Genomic DNA, 23,316 nt, shown 5'->3' on the forward strand with positions numbered 1-23,316 from the left:
TTAACAAAATACCAAAGCGTTGTGTTTCAACTAAATTAATAGTTTGGGAGTGGTTTTTTTAAATATGTTTATTTTTAGGACATGCTGTTCTCTTTTTTACTTTGAGTAGATAAAAACGTCTTCTCTTGAACATAAGTGAGTTTTTAAATGTGAAGTTGATATATATTAATAATTTTAACATGCAAATGGTATAGTGCTGATGTATGGTTGGTTTTACTCCTTTCTGGAAGGATACAAACAGTAAAGGTATATATGTAAAGTCTTAGAACTTTTCTGGTCCAAAAACATGCTTTTGGTATCATGCTCTGCTTCAGATGTATGTCTTTAGATATAAAGTGTCTGTTGCATGCACCATTTATTGGGTACTTCTCTCTGCCTTGTACTGTTTTCTTTGTGTTCCTAATACCAAGTTTGTAAGCTCCTAAAGATCAGGAACCCTGCCTTATCCTCACCAGTGTGCCTCCATAGTCTAGCATCCTGCTGGCATGGGGAGAGTAGTTGCAGGTTATAAGGCTGACTGATATATATGCATACACATGCCCCCTCCGAGCAGCAGTGCTCCTGAGCCTACTTTGAAAAATGGCGGCATAACTCTGAGACCAGAAGTTGTTCCCACTTGGCAGATGACCTGCTTGGGAGTGAATGGCAGATACTAGAAGTGAGCACAGGGGCATTCCTTCCCTTCCTACTCTCCCAGATGTTGTTGCCCTTCTCATCACAAAAGCAAATACACCCCTTGTCTTGTGGGACTGGGCTCAGAACTTAGCCCAGTATCAGGGGTGCTTAAATCCTCAAATGGGATATGAATTTATACTGTTGAAGAGTAGAAGGTCAGCGCAAGAATCATTAGTGTGTTGAGCCAGCTCCAGCTGTATAAGTCTTGAACAAAATTAATATAAGGAAATTGACAAGACTTGCTGGTTATTCCATATCTTTAAGACCTCTACTAAAATCCTATCATCTCATCTCCCCATTATTAACATTTCAGCAAAATATAAAGTTTTCATTAATCTCCCACAGCAAATTTAGGATGAAAACTGACACTTGTTTGAGCTTTTAGGACTACATTAGCTGGTGTATTAAACAAAATATGTCACTCTTCAGTAGCTTCTGTAAGAAGCTAAATCAATTTCCAGCCATATTTATGCACCACTTTATCTAAAAGCATCTGAATTATCATTTACAGCTAAGATGCTTTATTAGCAGCTGGCATTGAAATTGCTCAGTAAAAAATTATATGTCACGTTACAGTAATTTTTAAATTGGTTTTAATCCAACATCATAAAATGTAAAACTCTTAAGTGTAGGTGGGTTTTTTTGTGGGGGGGTGGGGGGTTGTTTGTTTTTTTAGTAATTGGCATTTTAGCATAATGAGCAGTTACCCCTTTCCAAATATTGATTTTAGGAAATCAATATTTCCTAAAATATTTAGAAAATACTATATTAGTAAAGAAAACAGAAGTTCTTGAGCTAAGTTATGCCTAATAATGGCATTTTCTCAGATAAGATGGCTTTAACTAATTTTTAAAACAAAAGATTTTAACATTTTATTAAAATTCCACCACTCTCATATTTAAAGGTTTCTAAAAATAGAAATAAACACATCTTTGCAGTTCTGTTTCAGTTAAGTGTATATCGGGAAAGAGAATGATTATTTGAAACTGTGAATTCTAGCCAGCCTCTTGGTTTAAGAGATGGACGTTACCTAGAAAACAGTAGTGCTTGCAATGATGGCACCTCTGCCCAAATATTCCTTGTCCCAAAGGAAGGTAACAAGGTAACTTAATGGCCCTTGTAGATGTTAAGTGCAACTCTTCTGATCCTAGCGATGTAATATTGGTTAAGTCACTTAGCCTCTCTTGCCACCTTCCTGTGGACATGGCAGCTCGTATTCATCCAGTAAATTTTTATTGACGCGTTGCTTTATCCTGGGCATGGTGGCACTAGCAGGATCTAGGCTATAATGGTGAGTAGAGCAGTCATTCTGCCTGCTGTCTTGGGGCAGAGATAAATGATGACTAGCCATGACAACATTCTGCAAGAAAATACTGGGTGCAGTTTCAAAAGGAGCTGAACCTAGACATGGGGGCCCGGGATCAGGAAAGCTTTCCCTAGAGTATCATTTGAACTAAGGTCTTCAGGGAGAATAGGGAGAAGACCTGGAGGAATAGGAAGTGGGGGAGAGAGGACAATATGCACAGATGCTCAAAGATGGGACCATATCACAGACCTTCAATAAATGGCCCATTAAGGGTGAGGCTGTGTCTTCATTGAGGGGAGAGCGTTATTGTAGGTTCTGGAGTTATTTTAGCTGGGAAAAATTATAGTGTTTGGAAATCAAATACACAATTCCTGATACGTGAGTTCAAGGTAAAGGCATCAGAAACCAACTTTGACTTAAAAGCTACCCTGTAAGCAAGACCTCTTGGAAGGAAAAGCATGTAATTGTTAAGCTACCAGTTATATAACAGAATTTTCCCATTTGGTACCCAAATCTAGAGCTTTCCATTCCTCCAACTCTGTCCCAAGGAGTTCTCTCTGGATTTCCTTGTGGAGCCATCTCTGGGTATTCAGCACAACAAGGCTTAGAGCACCCTGCTCTGGTTGGCTTCTGCTATACAAGTGCTCCCATTCCAGTGGTGAATGGCACCAGCAGCTGCACCTTCAGAAGACCACATGTTAAACTCTGGGGGACAGGAAATAATTTAGCCTTGCTTAGTGTGGCCCTGGGCACATAACTTTACCTCCCAAAGCCTAAGATTCCTCATCTGTGTAATACAGAAAATCAGTGCCCACCAGGTTGTTAGGATGCTTAAGTGCATGTATAAAGCGCTTAGCACCATGCCTGATGTATAATAAGCACTCATATACACTGGTTCTTTATGTATTGTATTGCATAGTTTGTATGTATGTATTTAGCAGAATTTAGCAAGAGCATACCAGCTACCTGTACTGCTTGCAGAAAATACAGAGATGAATGAGAAACTTTACTGACAATCAAAAAGTTTCTAAATTAGGCCAGTGCAACCACTCAGCAATTTTAGTGCAAGGCTGAATGTGGTCCTCTATGACAGTAGAATAAAAATAATCATATAATCCATATTATGTGTAGATTCTTTAAATACATTTTTGTATTCTGTGCATGGTATAAACTGGGATTCAGAGAGATAAAGTCACTTGCCCAAGATCATATAGCAAGTTAGAGGCAGAGCTTGGAATTGAACCCTAGTCGATCTGGCTCCAGAGTGCAGTATAAACCAAAACTGCTGTGGAATTCAGGCGGTGGTAGAGTTTGAGCTGTCCTGAGTGGAGTTTTGACAAGTGCAGGGTAAGGTTAGAAGGGGTGTTCTAGGCCAAGACTTCCACATGAGCAAAGGCCTAGGAGTAGAAAAACGTGGACTTGTGTGCAGTCTGAGGAATTTGGGAGGAGTTGAAAGAAGGTATTGATGAGAAATAACAAGTACAGTTGAAAAATTGTATTTCAGCCAGATTATGGACAGTCTTTTTTTAATTATTTTTTTAAATTTTTATTTATTTATGATAGTCACACACAGAGAGAGAGAGGCAGAGACACAGGCAGAGGGAGAAGCAGGCTCCATGCACCGGGAGCCTGACGTGGGATTCGATCCCGGGTCTCCAGGATCGCGCCCTGGGCCAAAGGCAGGCGCCAAACCGCTGTGCCACCCAGGGATCCCAGATTATGGACAGTCTTGATCGCTTGGCTGAAAACAGTGCCTCATTCAGGAGGCCCTGGGAAGTCAGGGAAGATTTTTGAGCACCAGCCTTCATATTTTCGTTAGTATCACATATCAGAGTACTCAGCGTATTTAGCTCTCACTAAATATCAAATGAATGAATAAGTAATCAAAGCTTTAGAAAGCTGTATGAATCAGAAAGTCCTGTGGTGGCTGGATTGCAGGGGGAATCTGTGGCCAAAAGGCCAGTGAGGAGACTGTTACAGCCTTCCCAGCAAGAGCAGGCTCGTGCCCACACCAGTGGAGACTGTGGGATGCAAGACAGGAAGCTGATGAACAGACAGTTTGAGGATCTTGGAAAGCATGAGAATTCTTCAAGAGTGTAGATTACTTTTATGATTGGAAAAATTATTATTAAGAAAAGAAACAAGTGTGACCACCCATGCTTTTGTGGTTTTAACTTACTCTCATGGAGACAGAAAGCTTCTGGCAAACAGCAGCTTTTCTATCCTTGCACATCCCTGCTGCCCAGCCAAGGGCCTGCCATAGAATAGGCAGTGTTTGTGGAATTAATTGTTGAATGATGAATATGCTACCATTCTCTGTTTACTGGAATGGCATTATTAAGTCATCGCTCAGCCTTTTCTTCTCCAAATTAAATAGCCCATATTATTTTAATTTATCCCAAAGCATTTTAAGCAGACACCATTTGCCAAGCCTCATGTATCTTTATGTGTTAAACTGCCTTTTCCTCCCCAGGTTCAAGGGCAGACGGAGTTTTTGAGGAGGATTCACAAATTGACATAGCTACAGTACAGGATATGCTTAGCAGCCACCATTACAAGTCATTCAAAGTCAGCATGATCCACAGACTACGATTCACAACTGATGTCCAGTTAGGTAAGTGCACGAACCAGTGATGGATCAGATGGACCCTTTGTATCAGTGGTCAGCAGAGACACAGGGAAAGAAACAACATCCGACTTTTATGTAACCTGAATGACTAATGGTAATTTGTTTTCAGAGAAAATGTTTAAACAGTGAAATATAAAGCACCTCCTTTTTCCCACCTGAGTGCTCTGTCTTGTCTTCTTTTTTATGAAGCAGAAGATTAGAAATAGAACTAACTTGAGACTCTTCAAACTGATTGACTTCTGTGAAGTTCCATAATTCTTATCATTCTGTAATTCTCTTACATGCTATCCTTAGAACTCCTTGGTAGCTCTGCCACTTGCTTTTTTTTTTTTTTTTTTTACTCAGGTGAATTCATTGCTTATTCATTCATGCCTTTCTTCAGGAAGCTTTTTAATGATCTCAGAAGTTACATTTGGATCCTCCAAATAATTGAGAATCAACTTTCAATTAATATTTGGGATTAATTTATTCTAATTAAGTGCTAAATTTCTGTTTTGACTTACACATAACAAGAGTAGATAAAGTGTCGTAGGAGTCAATATTGCGTCATCATCATCATCATCATCACGGCTGTCATTTATAGGTATCTGCTGTGCATTAGGCACTGTGCTAAGTGCTTTCCATACACTACTGAACTACCTAAAAGGAAAGTATTTGTACCTTCCCCATCCAGCAAAGAAGATAAGTGAGGTGCCAGTGAGGTGACGTCTCATGCCCAGGCCCACACACCAGGTAGGTAGTGGTGTCAGGAACAGAATCCTGGTCTGGCCAACTTAAGTGCATCTGCTCCTTAAGGAAGGACACTGGAAGGAGCAGGGAGTAGGTATGGATGCTAGGCTTAGTCAGAGAGCTGACACATACCCTGGCCCTGCCACCTGCCTCTGCCACACTGCCTCTTCCCAGGCCTCAGCTGCTTATGTGTGAAGGGAGGAAGTTTGCGCGCCAGCTCTGAGGCCTGCTGATTAAAGGTTTCTCACAAATGCTCTGTTTGTGTTTCCTAATAAAGTCTTTTGTAATGTTGCTATTAGGTTAGCTAATTCGTATTAAGCCTCAAAAATCTCTCCAAATTAAAAAAAAAAAAAGAAAGTCTTTTCAAATATTCCTTCCCAACCTGACTGACTGGAGCTTGAAACACATTGACAGTACAGCTGAGTAAGTCAGAGAGGGGCACCAGATTCACAGCAGCTCTGAATCACAGCTCTGCCAGGAGCCAGCTGCACCAGACAAGTGTCTTCATTTGCTGAGCCTGAGTCCATTCGATCTAAACGTGAATATCAGCAGCACCAGCTTCTTCGTTCGGATTGCCTTGGGGAACAAGTCAGAGAAGCCATGTGAAGCATTTAGCACAGGGCCTGGCGTGTGGCAGACTTCCTGCAAATGAGAGCTGTTAGTGGAGCACTCAGAGGACAGACTCTGGAGCTAGAAGCTGGGGCTCAAACCCTGGCTCATGTATTAGCAGCATCACCACAGGAAAATGATTCAGAGCCTCAATTTCCTCGTTGGTAAAGTGAAGACAGTAGTCCCTATCTCATAGACTTATGGGGATGAAATGTCATCACACATGCAAAATATTTAGGAAGGCACCTGGCACATAGCAAGGCCTCCGTAAACACCAGCTGCTAAGAAGATGGTGATTCTAACAAACTAACTAGATGAATTTAGCACCCAGTAACTTTGAACCAAAACATAGAACCCACCTTTTTTCCCCCTTTCTGGACCTGTTATTGCCTCCTCACAAAAACAAACAAAATGCTAAATAAAATGGTGAAAAATGAAACAAAAACAAAAAACCTTTTTTATAATGTTGATTTTTAAAACATAAAAATCCTTGGTGTCTTTCTTCCTGGCTCTTCTCATAGAAATAAAAATAATGAGGCTACTCAAAAAAAAGCCAGATTCAAAAAAAGGGAGAAAGATATATACTGTATTATTCTACTATATAACGTTCAAAAATACACAAAAAAATAGTGTTGGTGCTATAGTGGTGAGCATAACTGCCTTCCAAGAATATACAGTAATCTGTGTAGAAGTAATGATGGTGGTTATCTAGGAGAAGAGGAGGCTGTAGTGATTGCAGGGGAGTCTTGGGATACTGGTAAGTTTTCATTTATTGATCTGGGTACCGATTACATGAGTGTGTAGACTTTGTGGAAAAATCAAGTTATAGATACTCTTAGGACTCATGCGCTTTCTGTTGGTATATTTTCTTTTTTGTTTGGGGGTTTTTTGTTTTGTTTTTTGTTGGTATATTTTCAATTAAAAGTTTACTAAAAATAAGAATGATATTCAGACATCTAGTTTGTGTTTGCCTACAATACCTTCCCAGGAACAAAGGAATGAGTCTAGATTCTAGATTTTCGTTGTTGTTGTTTTGTTTTGTTTAAAGATTTTATTTATTTATTTGACAGAGAGAGACAGCACAGTAAGCAGAGGGTGAGGGAAAAGCAGGCTCCCCGCTGAGCAGGGAGCCTGGTGCGGGGCTCCATCCCAGGACCCTGGGATCACGAACTGAGCCGAAGGCAGACACAGCCAGCTGAGCCACCCAGGTGCCCCAGAATGAATCTAGTTTTAAGAAACCCAATAAGTAGCCTGACTGCAGCCAAGGTACAAGGCAAGGATTTTCCCAGGTGAGCATGATCCTATCCACGGATTCCCAAGGTAAAAAAGCAATGCTTTGGAAAGATAACCAAAATCATGAGCTTCTTTCCCACACATTTTTCCAAACGCAGAAGAGATTCTCACATGTATATTCACTTAAAGGAAAAGACCCACTAAAGAATCTGTGGGAAGAGCCCTACCCTAGCTCTGTAGTCGGGACTGGGTTTAAATCTCAGCATTACCTCTTACTTGTAGTATCACCTTGGACAAATCCCTTCTCTTTTCAGTTTTAGTTTTTGTCATCTATAGAATAGGAATTATAACATTTACCTTTCAAGATAGAATAAAAGTGTCCCCTAGAAGGTGTATTCTGAATGGAGGCCTATCTTAGTGTTGCTGTTGTCACTCTCATCTATTTTGCCCATAGCTTTCCATGCTAGTCTACCATCTTGAAATTAACCACATCTGTCAGATTAGGTGGTGGCTCTACTGGCAAAGTTTTACTTGTAGCTACAGTGGAGGGGAGACTTCTCAGGTAGAAATGGATGTTGATAGTAATGCAGGTATCTCTCCCTAGAGCAGTAGCTCTCAGAAGTATGCTAGAGGCCAGGTCCCAGTCACCTCTGGATGTTTCCAGTGGTACACATGGCACCCTCTGGTGGAGAGCCACAGCTCTCCATGGAGCTTCTAAACAGAAGTTGCAAAAAAAAAAAAAAAAAAAAAACAGAAGTTGCCAGAATATTTGTTTTAATTATGAATCTAAGCTCAATCTTTAGCATCATAAACAGAAATTTAATTAATTAGTTCTAAGGAGTTTTGTGACAGTTACATATACTGCACCCATGTACTATACCATGCAGTGAATAAATAAGGTCATTTCTTGGGCTGCCTCGGTGGCTCAGTTAAGTGTCTGCCTTCATTTGGGGTTGTGGACTCAGTCAGGGTCCTGGGATCGAGGCCCACTTCTCCCCTCTCCCTTTGTCCCAACCCCTCATTCATGCTTCACTTTCTCTCCCTCTCTCTCTCAAATAAATAAATAAAATCTTTAAAAAAAAAAAAAAAAAAAGCTCATTTCCCATCACCATGTAGATGAGTTCCACATATAACTTTAGAACCCCCTCTCCCTCCTTGCACAGCAGGAAACATCCTTTCATTTTAACAGTAACAACAAAAACCTGCAGAGTGATGCAGGAATTCTTTCGTTCCAAAACTGAATCTACTGTAAAGTACAGGGCAGCAAACCGCACACCTTTTATGAGCATTTGAGTGCGCAGCTGGATTCTGAGATCAGTAAATAATTTATTTTATTTCAACTGACTAGCCAGGTGCTTCAGATCTTTCCTGACACTGATGGATGGTCTCCTCCACTCATCCATCCTGTGTCAGTCAGAACAGAGACTTCACTTGCCCCCTGTGGCAAGTTCTTCTAAGTGGTAAGTGTCTGTGTGTGGCATTTCCCCAGCAACCCTGCTGATTCCACAGAAAACTCCCATCCGCTCTGAGTCAGTGGGACATAGGAGCACCCGGCAGCAAGCAGAATTCCCAAGCTCCACTGGGCCATCACAGACACAGACAAGTGTCTGCTCGTCTCCTCATCGGGTAGCCGTGGCTTATGCTCCCAGTTTACCACCTGCCATCTGCTTCTGAGAAAGTCGGGCAAGGAGGAACTCAAACTTGGATCTGCAAGACCCAAACTTAAATGGATTTTTCCACCAGACTTCTCTATGATTGAAAAACTTTATTGGAATCTATTAGTGAAACCTGTGGCAAAGACCTAATCTTTTTAAATAATACTAACATGCAGAATTACAATTTAAAGGTACTTATTTATCAAGTGCTTGTTATATGCCAGGTACTTTGCTGATCACTCTTATATTCTTGTCTCCTGTAATCATATCACTATTATTGGATAGTACTGAAATTATCTGCATTTTTTATATAAGGGGATATAGGGAACAATTACTTATTAAGTAATGAAGCTGAGATCAGACCCTAAGCCTAATAAGGCTGAGTCCTGCACCTAACCCATACTATGCCTTAAATGCAAATTGTCATTGCACCAGTGCTCTGTAGTCCTAAGACAGTTTGCAGTATACAGTGAACTTTCACTCCATCACCTTTATTTAATCCACACAGAACAGTGATGATACTACTCCCATTTCATGACTGAAAAAATCAAGGCTTGGAGAAATAAATGAAGTAATGTGATGTATACAGAGAATTTAGTGTTTACTGGCACATAGCTATTACTTAATAAGCACTAACATTCTTTTCTCCCTCCCAGCCATCAGGACATGCAGTGGGATATTCCAGTCCCAATAACAGAACTGGACTGAAGCCTATCCCCTAAAACAAACCCAATCCATCAAGCCGTGGATGCCTCGTCATTAATAACTTGCTTTCACAAAGGAAATGGTTACTTGTTGTTGGTCTCTTCCAAATATCCTGCACATCCTTACTGCCCTAGCATCTGGAGGTCCATGTCAGTGGAGCATACTTGCTGCTAGTCCATCCTCCATTCACAGTGTTTGTCAGTCACTGCCCAGACCTGACCTCAGAACTCTTTCTAACATATCCCTATAAGAAATCCCTACTGCACAGTTGAAGTTAGTTCTTAAATTAAGTTGAAGTCTATTCACCATCCCTGCTCTGTCAGCCTGGAAAGGTTACCAGGCAAAACCATCATGCCTAACCATTCTGTTCTTTCTCAAAAACATTCTTGGAATATTTCATCTTGTCTGCTTCCTATCTGTGTTGGGCCTAAATGTATAGGTACCTTTAAGTGTAGACCTTGCTTGAGTTTATACCAAGCTGAGGTCATTTCCATTAACTTGATCTCCCATGTGTCTGATCCTGTGTGCCTGACCGTAGAATCAGGCACTAAGACATATGTGCTTCCCAGACATGCCAAGGCTGACAGCTTGAAGTAAGTTTGGAAAAAATCAAAGTAAAAGGGTCAGATGGTGAGTGCCAGCCACAATCTAGGAAGCCTATAGTATACTATCAGTAAGTATTCGTTGGCTGCCTGGTGGAAGGTGAATTATGATGCACTAGCCAAGGGGCTGCCAGAAACCCATATAAGAAAGCAAAGAGGACGAAGATATCACCATTGTATACTTCTTATTTACATAGTACCTTAGAGTAGTGATTGCGACCCAGACTGCATATCAGAATCACCCAAGTCCCTGACCACATCCCCAGACCTGCTAGCTCAGAATCTCCCCTTAATTGTGGGGTTTGGGAAATGCAGCCTTTCAGTATTCAACGGACTTTCTTGCCCCTTATCTCTTTGTCCAAGTCTTATTTTTACTGACTGGGCAGGTCAGCCTTGTTTCCCCGTTACAGGGTCTTGGTGCTTTGATGGTTGTGACACTGTGTGAATTCCTTCACCTTGTCATTCGTCAGCATAGACCTTCCCCATAGCACCAAAGGTATAGATTACTGAATCTGTAATATACCGTGTAATATACCGTGAATTCCATCTGTGTCATAATTGCATATATAACCTAACATCATTCTGTGTAAGATAAACAGATTCTGTGTGGGATTTACAGTTAAAGACTATATCATAAAATAATCTTGCTGAAAGTTTCTGTGGTTACCTCCACTATCTCTTCATAAAACAATCCATATGTATAATCATAACACTTGTGATCATAGTAGTTATTTGTCAAAAGTATCAAGTACAATAGCATATACCATAGAGAAGGCAGAGAGGTTTCATCTCATAAACTGACTGCAGTCAAGTTTGTAATGGCTGCCCAGAGCATTATGCTGAGGCAGCATAGGGAGCTGTGTCTGAGGGCAACATAAAGAAACTCTGTGATTGATTAAAAATGCCTGCCCTGGACCTGAGAATGATGAGAGGCAGCATATTTGCCATCTATTGTCTTCCCTGGTTTATCTGTCCTATTGCAGTTATTATTTAACCCCCTAGCCAATACCTACAAGCCAGTGCTAAAGGAAGACTTCATTACAGTGCCATTTCTTAATATGCAATATGCAAACTTAAGAAGCACATTAACACAAGACAAAGTGAATGAAAGCAAACAGCTGTGACCTGCACTTTTTTTATTTTTTTATTTTTTTTACTCTGGTGCTCTGTGTGGCTCTATGAAAAAAATACTTGCCCCTGTTATTTTCCATTTGGGGTACCTATGGAGTATAGTTCAAGTAATTACATAATTTGGAAATGTGGGTTCTTAGCAGTAGATAGATTTTCCCTCCATATTTCTGTTTCATTTTCTTACTGAATACTAAGGAGATACCCTCCTCCATTCAGATCCACAAAAATGATCATGAGAGACATTCATCACACTTAGCTCCAAAATCCCTGGGTCCACTCAGTAATTTGAGGATGGCAGTTCTAGTATCACATGACTGTTCTATCCCTGTTGTGACAGCATTTTCTGAACCAAAATTTGGAATAGAGCTTAACAGGTGCTAATGAGCTTATGAAATAGCAGGACAAATACTATCAAGACTGCCTCCAGAAAATGTTCCTTATCACATTAGTGCTTAATGCAGTGATTGCATTGAGGGAAAATCCCCTGATAGGGAATGTCAGAAACTCAGGGTTTTTCCTAACTGTGTACCTTACTCTAATTCCCTGCTCCCAGATCTACCCTTTTGAGAACACCTGTTGAATAATCTAATGTTACTAAGGATAATGTATCAGGAGGACAGATGGTTGAGAAAGCCTTGAGAATTGGAAAAGTTGAGAGCCACTGGCATAAAGAAATTAATGGGGGTAGGATACAGGAGCATCCATCAAGGTTCTGTATTCCTTTTACCATGCCCTCAGCCTTGACAGTTGAGCTCCATCAGTGTACCAGGAGCTGAACATGAGGAAGAGCTGGTCCTTCCCCACTCTACAAGTGATGTCTTAAATTCTCTTAGGAGATGGCATACTGCTTCCTAACTGACACTGTAAGCTCCCCTGAAGTATCTATTTACCAGGAGAATATTTAGTTTGGGAAACTAACGCCCCTAATAGACAATCTTTGTAAACACCTTTTTCACAGAGAGACCTTAGTCCTCATCCAGGGACAGTTGTTACTGGTTGAAACAGTCCCAGGTCTCATTCAGTAAGCTCCATCTTTGTGCTGAGCGCTATGCCGAGTACAGCTGTACATTCATGATTTCATTCATGTTCAGGCCTTAGTTTTCATTCCAAGGATAATGGCATAGTCAAGTACACTCAGACTTGTCACTGAGTCCCCAACTGACCACACATTGGAATTGGCAGCTCTTAGCTGTGGTTCCCAAAAGGTTTTAGATGGTTAGCCCTTGAATGGAACCATTGATTCTAGGTCCCAGTACCCCACTTGGTTTCAAGAAGGTAAGGCTCTACTGGGTCTCATTAGTTGTGGCCAAAATATGATATTGTCATCTATTTTTGGGTCCCTAAGGACGACAGTGCTTTTCATACTGTAATGCATTTGATCACAATGTGAATATACCCACTATATAAACAATGCATTGAAACAGGAGAACTGATCTGTTTAAATCCTGGCCTGATAGTCTGAGGATATGAATTATGGGTACAGCTCTGTCATTAATGGGTGACATCAGACAAGTCATATCCCCACCCTGAGCCTCAATTTCTTAATATGGAAAATGTAAGCCCCAGACTAGGTGATCTCTGAGGTCTCATTAAGCCCAAACAGCCTTTGTATCTGATCCTGTGTGTAAATTCAGACAAGTCTCAAAGACTTCCCTGACTGCTCTGTGGATTCTATCGATTGGCTGTGTGGATTCAGCACAATCCACTCCAGCAAAGAGTTGTTCAGTGGCACTCCCAGGGGCTTTTCCAGGCTTTCATAGACTCTAGGTAACCCGAAGACAAGAGGATTGTAGAATTATATAAAAAGCTACTCCAGGATTTAACAACAGTGGAGCTTTTCTAGTCTTAGATTCAGAGTTGTGGGAAATTGATGAATGAAGCACAGTTCATGATGTCTGAGCAAATAAATAACTCAGGAAATACACTGAGGCACAGAATGTTAAATGCCCTAATTTTTGCCAAATTGGTGTTTTAGCTTCTTGGAAGGGCATTTTAAGCATGCCTTAGGGAAGGTTGTGCCTCCTGAGAGTCAGGCATGAGCCTCTGGAACAATAGGAAGCAGCAGACTTGTCGGGACACACCCTAGATTTGGTCAGATAGATCTGCCCTTCAGCCCATTTTTGCCATTTGCTGACTTGATTTCACCCTACGTAAGTACATCATTTCACCTTTCTGCAGTTCATTTCTAATAATCTTACTAATAATTGATTGAGCCTTCTTATGTGCCAGGCACTCTACTGAGTTTTTTACATACTTATGCCACTCTATCTTCAAGACATTCTGGAAGACAGTTCTGTTTATTACCCCCTTCTACAGAGGAGAAGGCTCAAGCTTACTATGGGAGAAGTACATTCGCCCAGGATAACAATAATGGGAATGTACCAGAAAAATCAAGACCCCCAAACTAATGACCTAGAGACTTGGGTGCAGCTGAGGTGGGTGGGGGTAGCAGGGGGTTCCCCGAGCACATGTTTTTACAGCTCCAGGTGTGAGAATGGTCTTCCTAATGTCAAATTGAACTCCTGAAGGTTGCAGGAAAGAAGTATGGCGAATGACCCTTGGTGATGGGAGATTACTACAGGGATGCATAGGGTTGAAGATATTGGTCTCCCCAGTTGGACATTCATTCTGGATCCTAGCGCTTCCAAGGCTGGGATGTAGAGCAGGCCCCAGAGATAATGCCTCTAGACTAGGGCCAGGCAGGTCTCTTGTTCACATCCCTCCTGGGGCCCGGTGAGCTTCCTTTCCAGACCCTCATTGCAGGGTCTGTGTCATATCTCTTAGCCCAGTGCCTAACTCCTTGATAATGACAGTCATGAGAAGTTGTGGTATAGGTCACCGGCGACATATTAAGCACTATTCCAAGCACTTTACAAGTCTTATTTAATCATCACAAAGCCCAGGAGGTAAATTCTGTTATCATCACCATTTTATAGTAACTTGCCCAAACTCACTTGGTTAGGCAGTAAGGAAACTGATACTCAAACTCAAGACTCTCTAAATCTAAAGTCCCTATCCCTAACCAATCTGTACTACTGCCTTTATATATAAAACAGGCTCCTACTGCCTTCCTGGTCAGAAGTGTGGTAAGCTGTCAGTAAGTCGCTCTACACAAAAGGACCCAGCACACGGGCTGCCCAAAGTAGGTACCCAGTCTCTTAGCAGAAGATGATATACATGCTTATTTCCTTTTATGGAAATCTTTTGGTTAGTTAAAACAGACGAGGGTTTCCTTGTGATAACTCTAAAGCCTTGGACAAATAGTTTCCCCAGATTGCTGTATATACATTAGAGTTGCATTTTTCTTTATTTTGAGCTGTCTTGTTAGGGAAGGATTTATATGCTGGCATTGACATAGGACAGCAATCAGGCATTGTTTTCTGCCTTTGACAGTTGGCGTGATACTTTGCTTCCAGTGAAGTTTGACTCACTGTATCTGGAAGCTGTCAGAAGTGGGAGCATGAAAAGGTCATGACGGATGGCCATGGATAAGTGAGTAGGGGAGGAGAGCTGGTAAAAGAAGACAAGTGGCCTCCCTTATTTCTGAGGGAAGGGGCTGACCCTGTCCACTTCAGGCCAGCCCTCATGCTGTCTTCTTCACTTCCCACAGCTGGTCAGGTAGAGCCTGCCAGGCACCATTTGTGGGAGTGGCCCCCTGGGTGGCTATAATGCAGCCATGGGAGGGAGCCCTTCCCAGCAGCTCAGCCACTTGGGTACTTGAGAACTGCTAAGTGGAACTGGTCTTCGTTTAGGGCTGTTTTCATGATTATTGTCACGTTTAGTCAAAAGTTCCCCCAGGGGGCCATTGAGCCTGGGGGGTGAGAAGAGAGAGGCTCCCCACCAGCGTGGGGCCTCGATCTCCTCCCGGGTTTCGGCACCAAATGTCAGGTTTAATCCGATCGGTAGTGAAATGGAATAGAGAGGCCAGGCAAACGTTGGTTGAAACAGGGTTTTAATGGGATGCGCTCTGGGGGGAGGTTCCGAGGTTCCGAGGCCCGCAGGGGAGAGAGAGAGCAGGGACATCGCGGGGGAAGTCGCCCCCTGGCGGGTCGCAGGTGGGTTTATAAGGAGTTTTTGGCAGGAGGATTGGTAGGGAAATATGGGGGGAGGTTTCCTTATTTGATGGTGTTTTTCAGGTTTTCGGTCTTTTCCGGGTCTTGGTTTGTTTTTTTGTTTTTTGTTTTTTTCCAGTTAGGGCAAGGGTTATGGGTTTCATAAGCTAAGTTAGGGTAGGGCGGCAAGGCAGCGTTGGTGGGAAGATGGGGGTGGGGCGGCGTTATTGGGAGGTTGCTGGCCTCCAGTCGGCCACTTTGAGGTCCCCAGTCTCGCCAGCCCAACAATTATCAATCACAGGATTCAGCTTACTCCCTTCCCCACACTGTAAAAGTTAGGCAGGTGTACTGAATCCTGAAATAGAAACCAAGAAAATGTCAGCTCCTAAAATGATGTTTGTTTTTATTTTGAGTGAAATTTCTGTTTTGGAAAAGAACAGAAAAGGAAAAGATATAATTCTACTAGGAAGAATTGACCACTGTTGCCAGTTTGGAGCATATCCATTAGATCTCCTTTCTATAAATAACTTTTTCCTCTGCTTTTCACTTAGCTTCACAAGAATTCTTCCAAGTCAAACCTTTTCTCATACACATTTTTTCATGGTTGTGTTATATTCCATCATGATTGGATTAACTATTCCTCTATTGGCCATTTAAGTTGGAGAAATGTAAACTTAACAAAAGCCAACTTCCCTTGTTTTCTTGGATGTATGTTTATAGTTTGAATTACTTAAAAATAGTGCCCAAGTGACACTTTAAGGAGCACACCTGCCTTTCTTTCATGACTTTAAACAAAAGCTTTTGTCAAGGACATTAAAACCGTGCTCAGTGGTCATACAGAAGAATATTGATAGGCTTTCATGCTCCATGTTGCCATGTCGGAACAAAAGCAGGTGTGCATTTATCAGCACGTTTGAATGTTTGTGTTTGTTCATTGGTAAAAATTGAAAAAGGATACTAAAGACTAAACTAAGCAGAATTTAAAAAAATAAATAAATAAACTAAGCAGAATTCCTTATTACATCTGGACTTAACTGAATGAGGCTGTGCAAAGCAGTGGGAAGTACCATACTTGGGAACCAAGTAAGTAGCTCTGGGTATAAAGTGGCTTTTCCACGGAAAAGCTCCCCAACCTTGGACAAGGACCTTCACCCCTCCTGGGGCATGTTATATAAAACCCCTAGCATAGTTCCTGCAGAATGGCATAGTGGCTGAGAGAACAGATTCTGGAACCAAATTTCCCGACTTTCTCTAAATTCTAGCTCTGCCACTTTTTAGCCATGTGACCTTGGGCAAGTTACTTAACCTCCCTGTGTTTCAGTTTTCTCATCTATAAGATAGGGCTAAATATAGTAACCAATGTGATAAGACTGTCCTGAGATTTGAATCAATACACACAAAGGATTTCTAACCATGCTAACATGTATTTGGTGCCAGGTAATAATGTTCATTATTTGCCCCTGGCCCGGACTGTTGTGCCAGCTTCCTAACTGGTCTCCTCTCCTCCAGGCTACTTTCTCTGTCCAACCAAGAAAGACCCTTTGAGCTCCCCATGCAGGGAAGAAGAGGTCTCTGTTTGCTTCCAGCCGAAGTTCTGGAGACTCAGCAGGGGCTTCTAGGTACATTGAGGAGAATGGGCTCCAAGGCTAGACTGCCACACACCCTCCTGAACTGGAAGCAGAGGGTTGTCACTTGTGCATCAAGAGCAGATCAGCTCCTGTGGGCTGTGTGCCCTGCTTTAAGAAGCTAAGACTCACACATCTCAAGCAAGGTGAAATTATTTAATGTACAAAAGGATTTTTCCCATCAGGAAAGATTCCCCCTACAGGTTCCTTTAAATAGTGACTCCTCTAGGCAGCGAGTATTTTACAGATCATTAACTACTTGACTGAAAGCCTGCAGGGCAGAGAAATTTAAAACTAAAGTGTTGGGAGCCCCTGCCAATTACAGATCAATCCAAAATTAATATAAAGTGTCTCTGGAACTAGAAGTCAGTGGGAAAATGTGATTTGATTCAGAAAAAAATCTGATTTACAGGCAACTTTTTGGGAGCACATTAGTTGTTTAAATGATGTTCCACCTGCCTGCCCATCTTGAACCTAATGCATTCATCTCCTACATCTTCATCCCTAAACGCCAGGATTGGGGTTCCCCTCTGCGAACAGAGACTGCACAATAAGCCCCAGAAAGGGTGTCTTTGGGAAAGTGTTCTTGTGGCCATGCAGAGCGCATGCAATTGATGCAGAGATACAGCCAGAAATGGATGAACTCTACAGTAACAATTTGCAGATAAAAATAATAGAAGTTAAAGTGTACTTTACATGATAAAAGAAAGATGAAAGAGGATGAGAGTCTGTTACATCTGAGATGGTTACAAAAGTCCTGCTTTGTGAAGTAGGCTCTGTTGAAAAGATTGATGCCATGGGGAGTGACCTTGGCTTGGAGCAGGAGCTGGTGATGTATGTATGAGCATCCCTCTGCTAAATGGACCCAGATTTGTAGCACTAATATACATGGGAGCCCAGAACCAAACTCAGTATAGCAATAAATCAACAGCCACTTTGGGTGTCATTTCTGGTTTATATTCCACTATTGTTCTATCACTTTAATTCATGTCACTATCATCTTTTCATCTGGAACAGTTTTATATAATTTTCCAGTGGAGTTACCTGACAAATCCTATCAAATTAACAAGGTACATTAACAATATTGACTGACTACAGCTTCAGGAGTTGCAGGACCGTAGAACAAAATTTTAAAGCTGTGCCTCTCTAGTGATGCTTTTTTTCCCCCTTCTCTTGCTAAGAAAGGAATATGGGGCAGGGTTTATTCTACATAAGAGATATGCACATTTATTTTGCTCTGCTCACTTTTTGACTTTTATAAATGTCAAAATAAGCAGAAGAAAGAGGGGGGGACCAAAAAAAATTAAAAAACCACTTGCTACCAACAGCTATGGCATCAGTACTTTCCTTCTTTCAGGGAACTATAGAAATGTCCAGATCTCTTACAATTAATGACCAAATTGGAGGGAAGAGTGTAACTGGGTAGTCGTAATCTATTTTAAGTGAAATGTAATAAAATTGGTCTCCTGATACATTCTCACCCTCCTGAAATCATCTAGACCTGAACGACCAGAGTCCATTGGACTTATGACATTATGCCTAATTGAAATATGGTGTTCCTGAAATATGTCTAATGTCAAATTCCAGCATTCAATTAATAAAAAATACCAATTGTTCATCTTTTCCAAAGACCACACAGTAATGACCAGGGTTAAGCAACTGTACTGCATTGTCTCTTCTGAAGACAGCAGATAAGACTCTACTGGAATCTGTCTGTTTGGCCTCCTGCCTTTGTCTAACTGCTATTTAAGATTTCTTTATTTATAAAATAGAATATGTGGCAGACCATATCCCTAGAATTTTTTTTTATATTTGTTTTCTTGTTTAATTTTAAATTTGCTCTCAGACTGTGGTGATTGTGTTATATGGGTTTTTTTGTTTGTTTTGTTTTTTAATTGAGCTGTTTCTTTTATCTGCTTTTTCTTTTGGTCTACGAAGTTTTCTCATGTTGTACTGAAAAATTTCTGAGTGTGACCCCTGGAATGAAATGTATTAATTTTGATTGTCTTTTTGTTACAGCATGTACATTTGTGGTTTTAATTATCTCATACTTTATTTGATTTTGCTTTTTTCCACTTTGCCCCTGACCTTTAAACTATGACCTAAATATTAATTACTTTCAAGATTCTCTCTGAGGCGCACTCTGAAAGGCATATTGAAGGTTTTTGTCTTACTTCATAAACAGATTCCTCGATTTTCAGTAAAATGGGAAAAAGAGAGCATGCAGCCTAGATCATATGTGTGTGTCAAGCTGAGAGTATACTGCTCAGTAACACTGGGAGAGCAATTGCTATATATTGCCACGGTTATTCCAGGACACCTTTTATCCCTGGCATTACCTTTGTTCTCCTAACACCTTTGCTTCCAGTCACTGTACGATATGTTATGTCTTTCACAGCTCTGAAAATGGAACCTGAAGTGCCAGTATTTAACATGCTGGATTCCTGTTATAAAGCCTTTGTTGCATAAAGCTCACACCCAGTGCTGTTTCTCCCTCAGCGGAGAAGCAGTGACCTCCACAGACTGAAGCCAGGCTCCAAGACTTGAACTTGGAAGGTTTTATGTAAAGGACCCTTTGATCCTCCTGTGACTTCTTCTCAATATAGTTTGCATAATTATTTAGTAGCAGAGAAGGGAAGAGATAGATTTTTCCTATTTTTAGCGTGTAAGATTTTTCTAGATCAGAAAAAAGACTACTGATCAAAATTGTTTGTTTTTTTAGTGAACCTTACATTATGTTTTACTTCATTATAATCAAGGTGTTATGTAGGGTTAACAATATGTAGGTAAACTCTCTATTGTATCTGTGGTACATCTAAGATGGCATGTTTCTTAATACCTTTTTATATGGGTTTTAGTGGCTTCTCCCCGCAACTCACCCACCCAGGAAACCAGGCTGTGCAACTTCTATGTGCCGTTGGAGTCTCCTTATGTCTGTCTTAAGCCCGTGGCATTCCCCAAAGCCCTAAGAAAGAGCTCTTGTTCATCCAATTTAGGATTTGCAAAACAGGTCAAATGATTACATTGAAATCACTTACACTTTCCACATTTATGCCTTATTTTTTTGTCCTTCCCTTATCCTCCCCCCTCCCCCCGCCCCCCCCACCCCACCCCCCGCCCCCCCGCCCCGGCCTTACAGGTATCTCTGGAGACAAAATAGAGATAGACCCTGTTACGAATCAGAAAGCCAGCACTAAGTTTTGGATTAAGCAGAAACCCATCTCAATCGATTCTGACCTGCTCTGTGCCTGTGACCTTGCTGAAGAAAAAAGCCCTAGTGAGTAGTCCCTTTTATTTATGTCTCCTTTCTCTCTTCCCCCTCTTCCCCTCTGTGTGCTGGGTGCCAGGAGAATATATTGCCACCGTGTCCTTTTTTCCTTGGGTCTATTTAATTCATTACCAGAAATTTCTTTTAATCAAACAGGATTGTATTATGGTGCCCAGAGCCTGACATGAGCCCCCATCCTGTTAGGTCTTGATGGCAGCAGAGAACCTCATAGCATGGTTTCTGACCTTAGGAGCCCCACTCTGGGGGCTGGGGACCTAGGGGCAGGTTCCTGATGCACCAGAGCCCTCATGCTCTCCCTTCTTCTTCCCATTTGGAGCACTTGAGTAGTCAGACCTGGCCTTCCTTCTTTGCCAGATAGAGGGAAGCTAGGAGATTTCCTGTGGCAGCCGAAGACTAGATTTAGATATCCATCAAGCCGGAAGTGTCAACACCCTCCAGATTATTGGCAGCTGCATGGCCTACCAGCTCATAATGAAACTCCTTCTTGGTCCTGCAGAAGAGATTGCTGCTGGGTTGGCACTCCTCTGCTTAAATTATCAAAGTAGATACAGTCCGGTTATATATTTTTGGCATATTATATTTTTGCAGTTAAGTAATTGAGTGTAGCATTTAGATTAATTATTTTTAAGCCTTCAGTCCCATCAAGAGGCATAAAGGACAAGATCACACTGAAATTCCTTCATGGAAGAAAAAAGTTTAAACTGTACAAGAATTTGTTAGTTGCCTGGAAAAGGCTGCAAGAGAGTAGTTGTCAGAGTCTGGTATATATCAGCATTGCCTGTGGACCCTATTTATTTTTTATTTTAATATTTTTAAAGGTTTTATCTTATTTTTTTTCATGAGAGACACAGAGAGAGGCAGAGACATAGGCAGAAGAAGAGGCAGGCTCCCTGCAGGGAGCCCAGTGTGGGACTGAATCCCAGGAACCCCACCCACCCCCATCAGGACCTGAGCCAAAGGCCAGATGGTCAACCACTGAGCCACCCAGCGCCCCCTGTGGAGCCTATTTAAAATGCAGTTCTCCAGGGCCCATCCCCAGTGGGGTTTTTTTGATGGGGGAGAGGGGGTATTTATTTTATTATAGAGCAAGTAGGGAGAGGGACAGAGGGAAAAAAAATCTTCAAGCAGACTCCCGGGATCCTGACACAGGTCTCAATCTCACAACCCTGAGATCATGACCTGAGCCAGAACCAAGAGTCAGATGCTTAATTGACTGGGCCACCCACACACCCCTCCCCAGTGGGTTCTGATTCATTAACTTGGAGGATGATATGAGCTTCTAATTTTTGTTAATCCCCTTTATTCCAGTGCCCACTGAATTGGGAACCAATGTTATAAGGAGTGACATACTCAAAAGAAACAGTAAGAAATGTAAAGGCCAGCAAGTGTTTATAATATGGTTCAAGTTTTTGAGATAATACTAAGCAGGGACATAGGAGCAGAGAGCCCCCTGAAGGGGTCCTATGGACAGGGCACCTGCCACATTGCCTCATTTATGGGTGGGTATTTGTTTTATCAAATCCAGCTGTGCTAGGCTACATAATCTCCTCCTTTCAACCCATTGGTCTCCAGCTTGACAAAAAAGGGAGAACCTAGTGGTACAGGGGAAAGGAGGCAGACCATGCCCACCCACTCTCACTTCCTGCCATTGTTGTCATCCTAGTGAGGGGATTCTGCAAGATGACAGCCAGAAGGGGCTGGTGAGAAAATTATTTACTGCTCTGGGGCACTTGCCTCCACCTCTAGATAAACATCTTCTTCCTAATTCCTCCCACTCCAGCTTATCAGCCAATAAAGATGTCATTGTTCTGGCATCTTTCTTCCCAAGAATTCAGGATGCTTTGAAAAGTAACATTTTGAAATTCTCCATGTCTCTGAGAAATGAAAGGCAGTTGCTTACATGTTCATAGATGGATAAGCTGGAGTAGAAAGGTTAGGGAAAGAACTAGAAAGAGGATTCAGATTTCCTTTACACTCATACCAAGACACTCACATGCCAGTCTGTGTGTGATTCAGGCACTGAAAGTGAAGGGTGTAACACACCCTAAGAGGGAAGGAAGAAAAGATGCACAGCCACCACCTCCCAGTTGCCTCTTGCCATCAGGCAGTCAGGAAGTAAATATTACACATCTCTGAGAGAGGTGCCAAGTACCAAGCTGTGGGGATACAGAGCAGACGTGGGGTCCACCATTTCAATATTGACAATCCAGGAAGAGAGTCTTTTGTCTTATTTTCAACCTACTGGATGGTTTGTCTTATTTTCAACCTACTCACATGCAAGTCTTAAAGAGGTTTCCTTCTCTCTCACTGTGGTTCCAGAGATCTAGAAATTGTGAGTTCCCTGAACAAAGAGGTGCACTGCCCTAGTCAGACATTTCCTAAGTTCCTGTGCCCCTATCACGGTGCTTTCCAAACCATGGTCCTCAGAGCTCTAGGTCCTCGGGGGGACCTCAGGGGCTGGGGGCAGGGAAAGGGGCAGGCTTGGGTATGACACCTCCCCTTCAGTCAACAGAGTGCTACTTCTTTCTGTTTGGGGATTCTGCAGTCAACCAATAAAAGGGATTTTGCTGCTTTAAAAAAGGTTTGGGGGATCCCTGGGTGGCGCAGCGGTTTGGCGCCTGCCTTTGGCCCAGGGCGCGATCCTGGAGACCCGGGATCGAATCCCACATCAGGCTCCCGGTGCATGGAGCCTGCTTCTCCCTCTGCCTGTGTCTCTGCCTCTCTCTCTCTCTCTGTGACTATCATAAATAAATAAAAAAAAAAAAAAATTAAAAAAAAAAATAAATAAATAAAAAAAAAATAAAAAAGGTTTGAAAGCTACAGGCTCACAGGACAGAAGCCAGACTCCTCACCATAGGAGTCTTTACAGACATTGACTACTCCAGGCTCATAGCCCATAATTTCCCATCCTAAACTTGGACTATGGTCACTGTGAATTATTTGCACACAAACACACCTTGAATTCTGTGCTGCTGCTATTACCACTGCCTGGAGTACACCTCCCCACTGACCCTCCCTCTAACTGACAGGCACCTCCAGTTCCTCATGTCTGGCTCACCCTTTTTTCAAGGTCCAG

The 23,316-nt window shown here is 41.9% G+C and overlaps 1 protein-coding gene across 10 annotated transcripts in view; it reads left to right on the forward strand.

Annotated features, from left to right (window-relative positions):
• The window catches only part of MAPKAP1 (MAPK associated protein 1), a 255,479-nt gene that overhangs the window by 205,962 nt on the left and 26,201 nt on the right, over positions 1-23,316 (forward strand). For all 10 annotated transcript variants that reach the window (XM_026009306.2, XM_072748606.1, XM_026009309.2 and 7 more), the window contains 2 exons: positions 4,455-4,595; positions 20,091-20,228. In XM_026009306.2, the coding sequence (XP_025865091.1) occupies positions 4,455-4,595; positions 20,091-20,228 (279 nt within the window). The remainder of the gene's footprint in view (positions 1-4,454; positions 4,596-20,090; positions 20,229-23,316) is intronic.

The sequence above is a fragment of the Vulpes vulpes genome, chromosome 2 (genome assembly GCF_048418805.1).
Source record: "Vulpes vulpes isolate BD-2025 chromosome 2, VulVul3, whole genome shotgun sequence".
NCBI lineage: Eukaryota > Metazoa > Chordata > Mammalia > Carnivora > Canidae > Vulpes > Vulpes vulpes.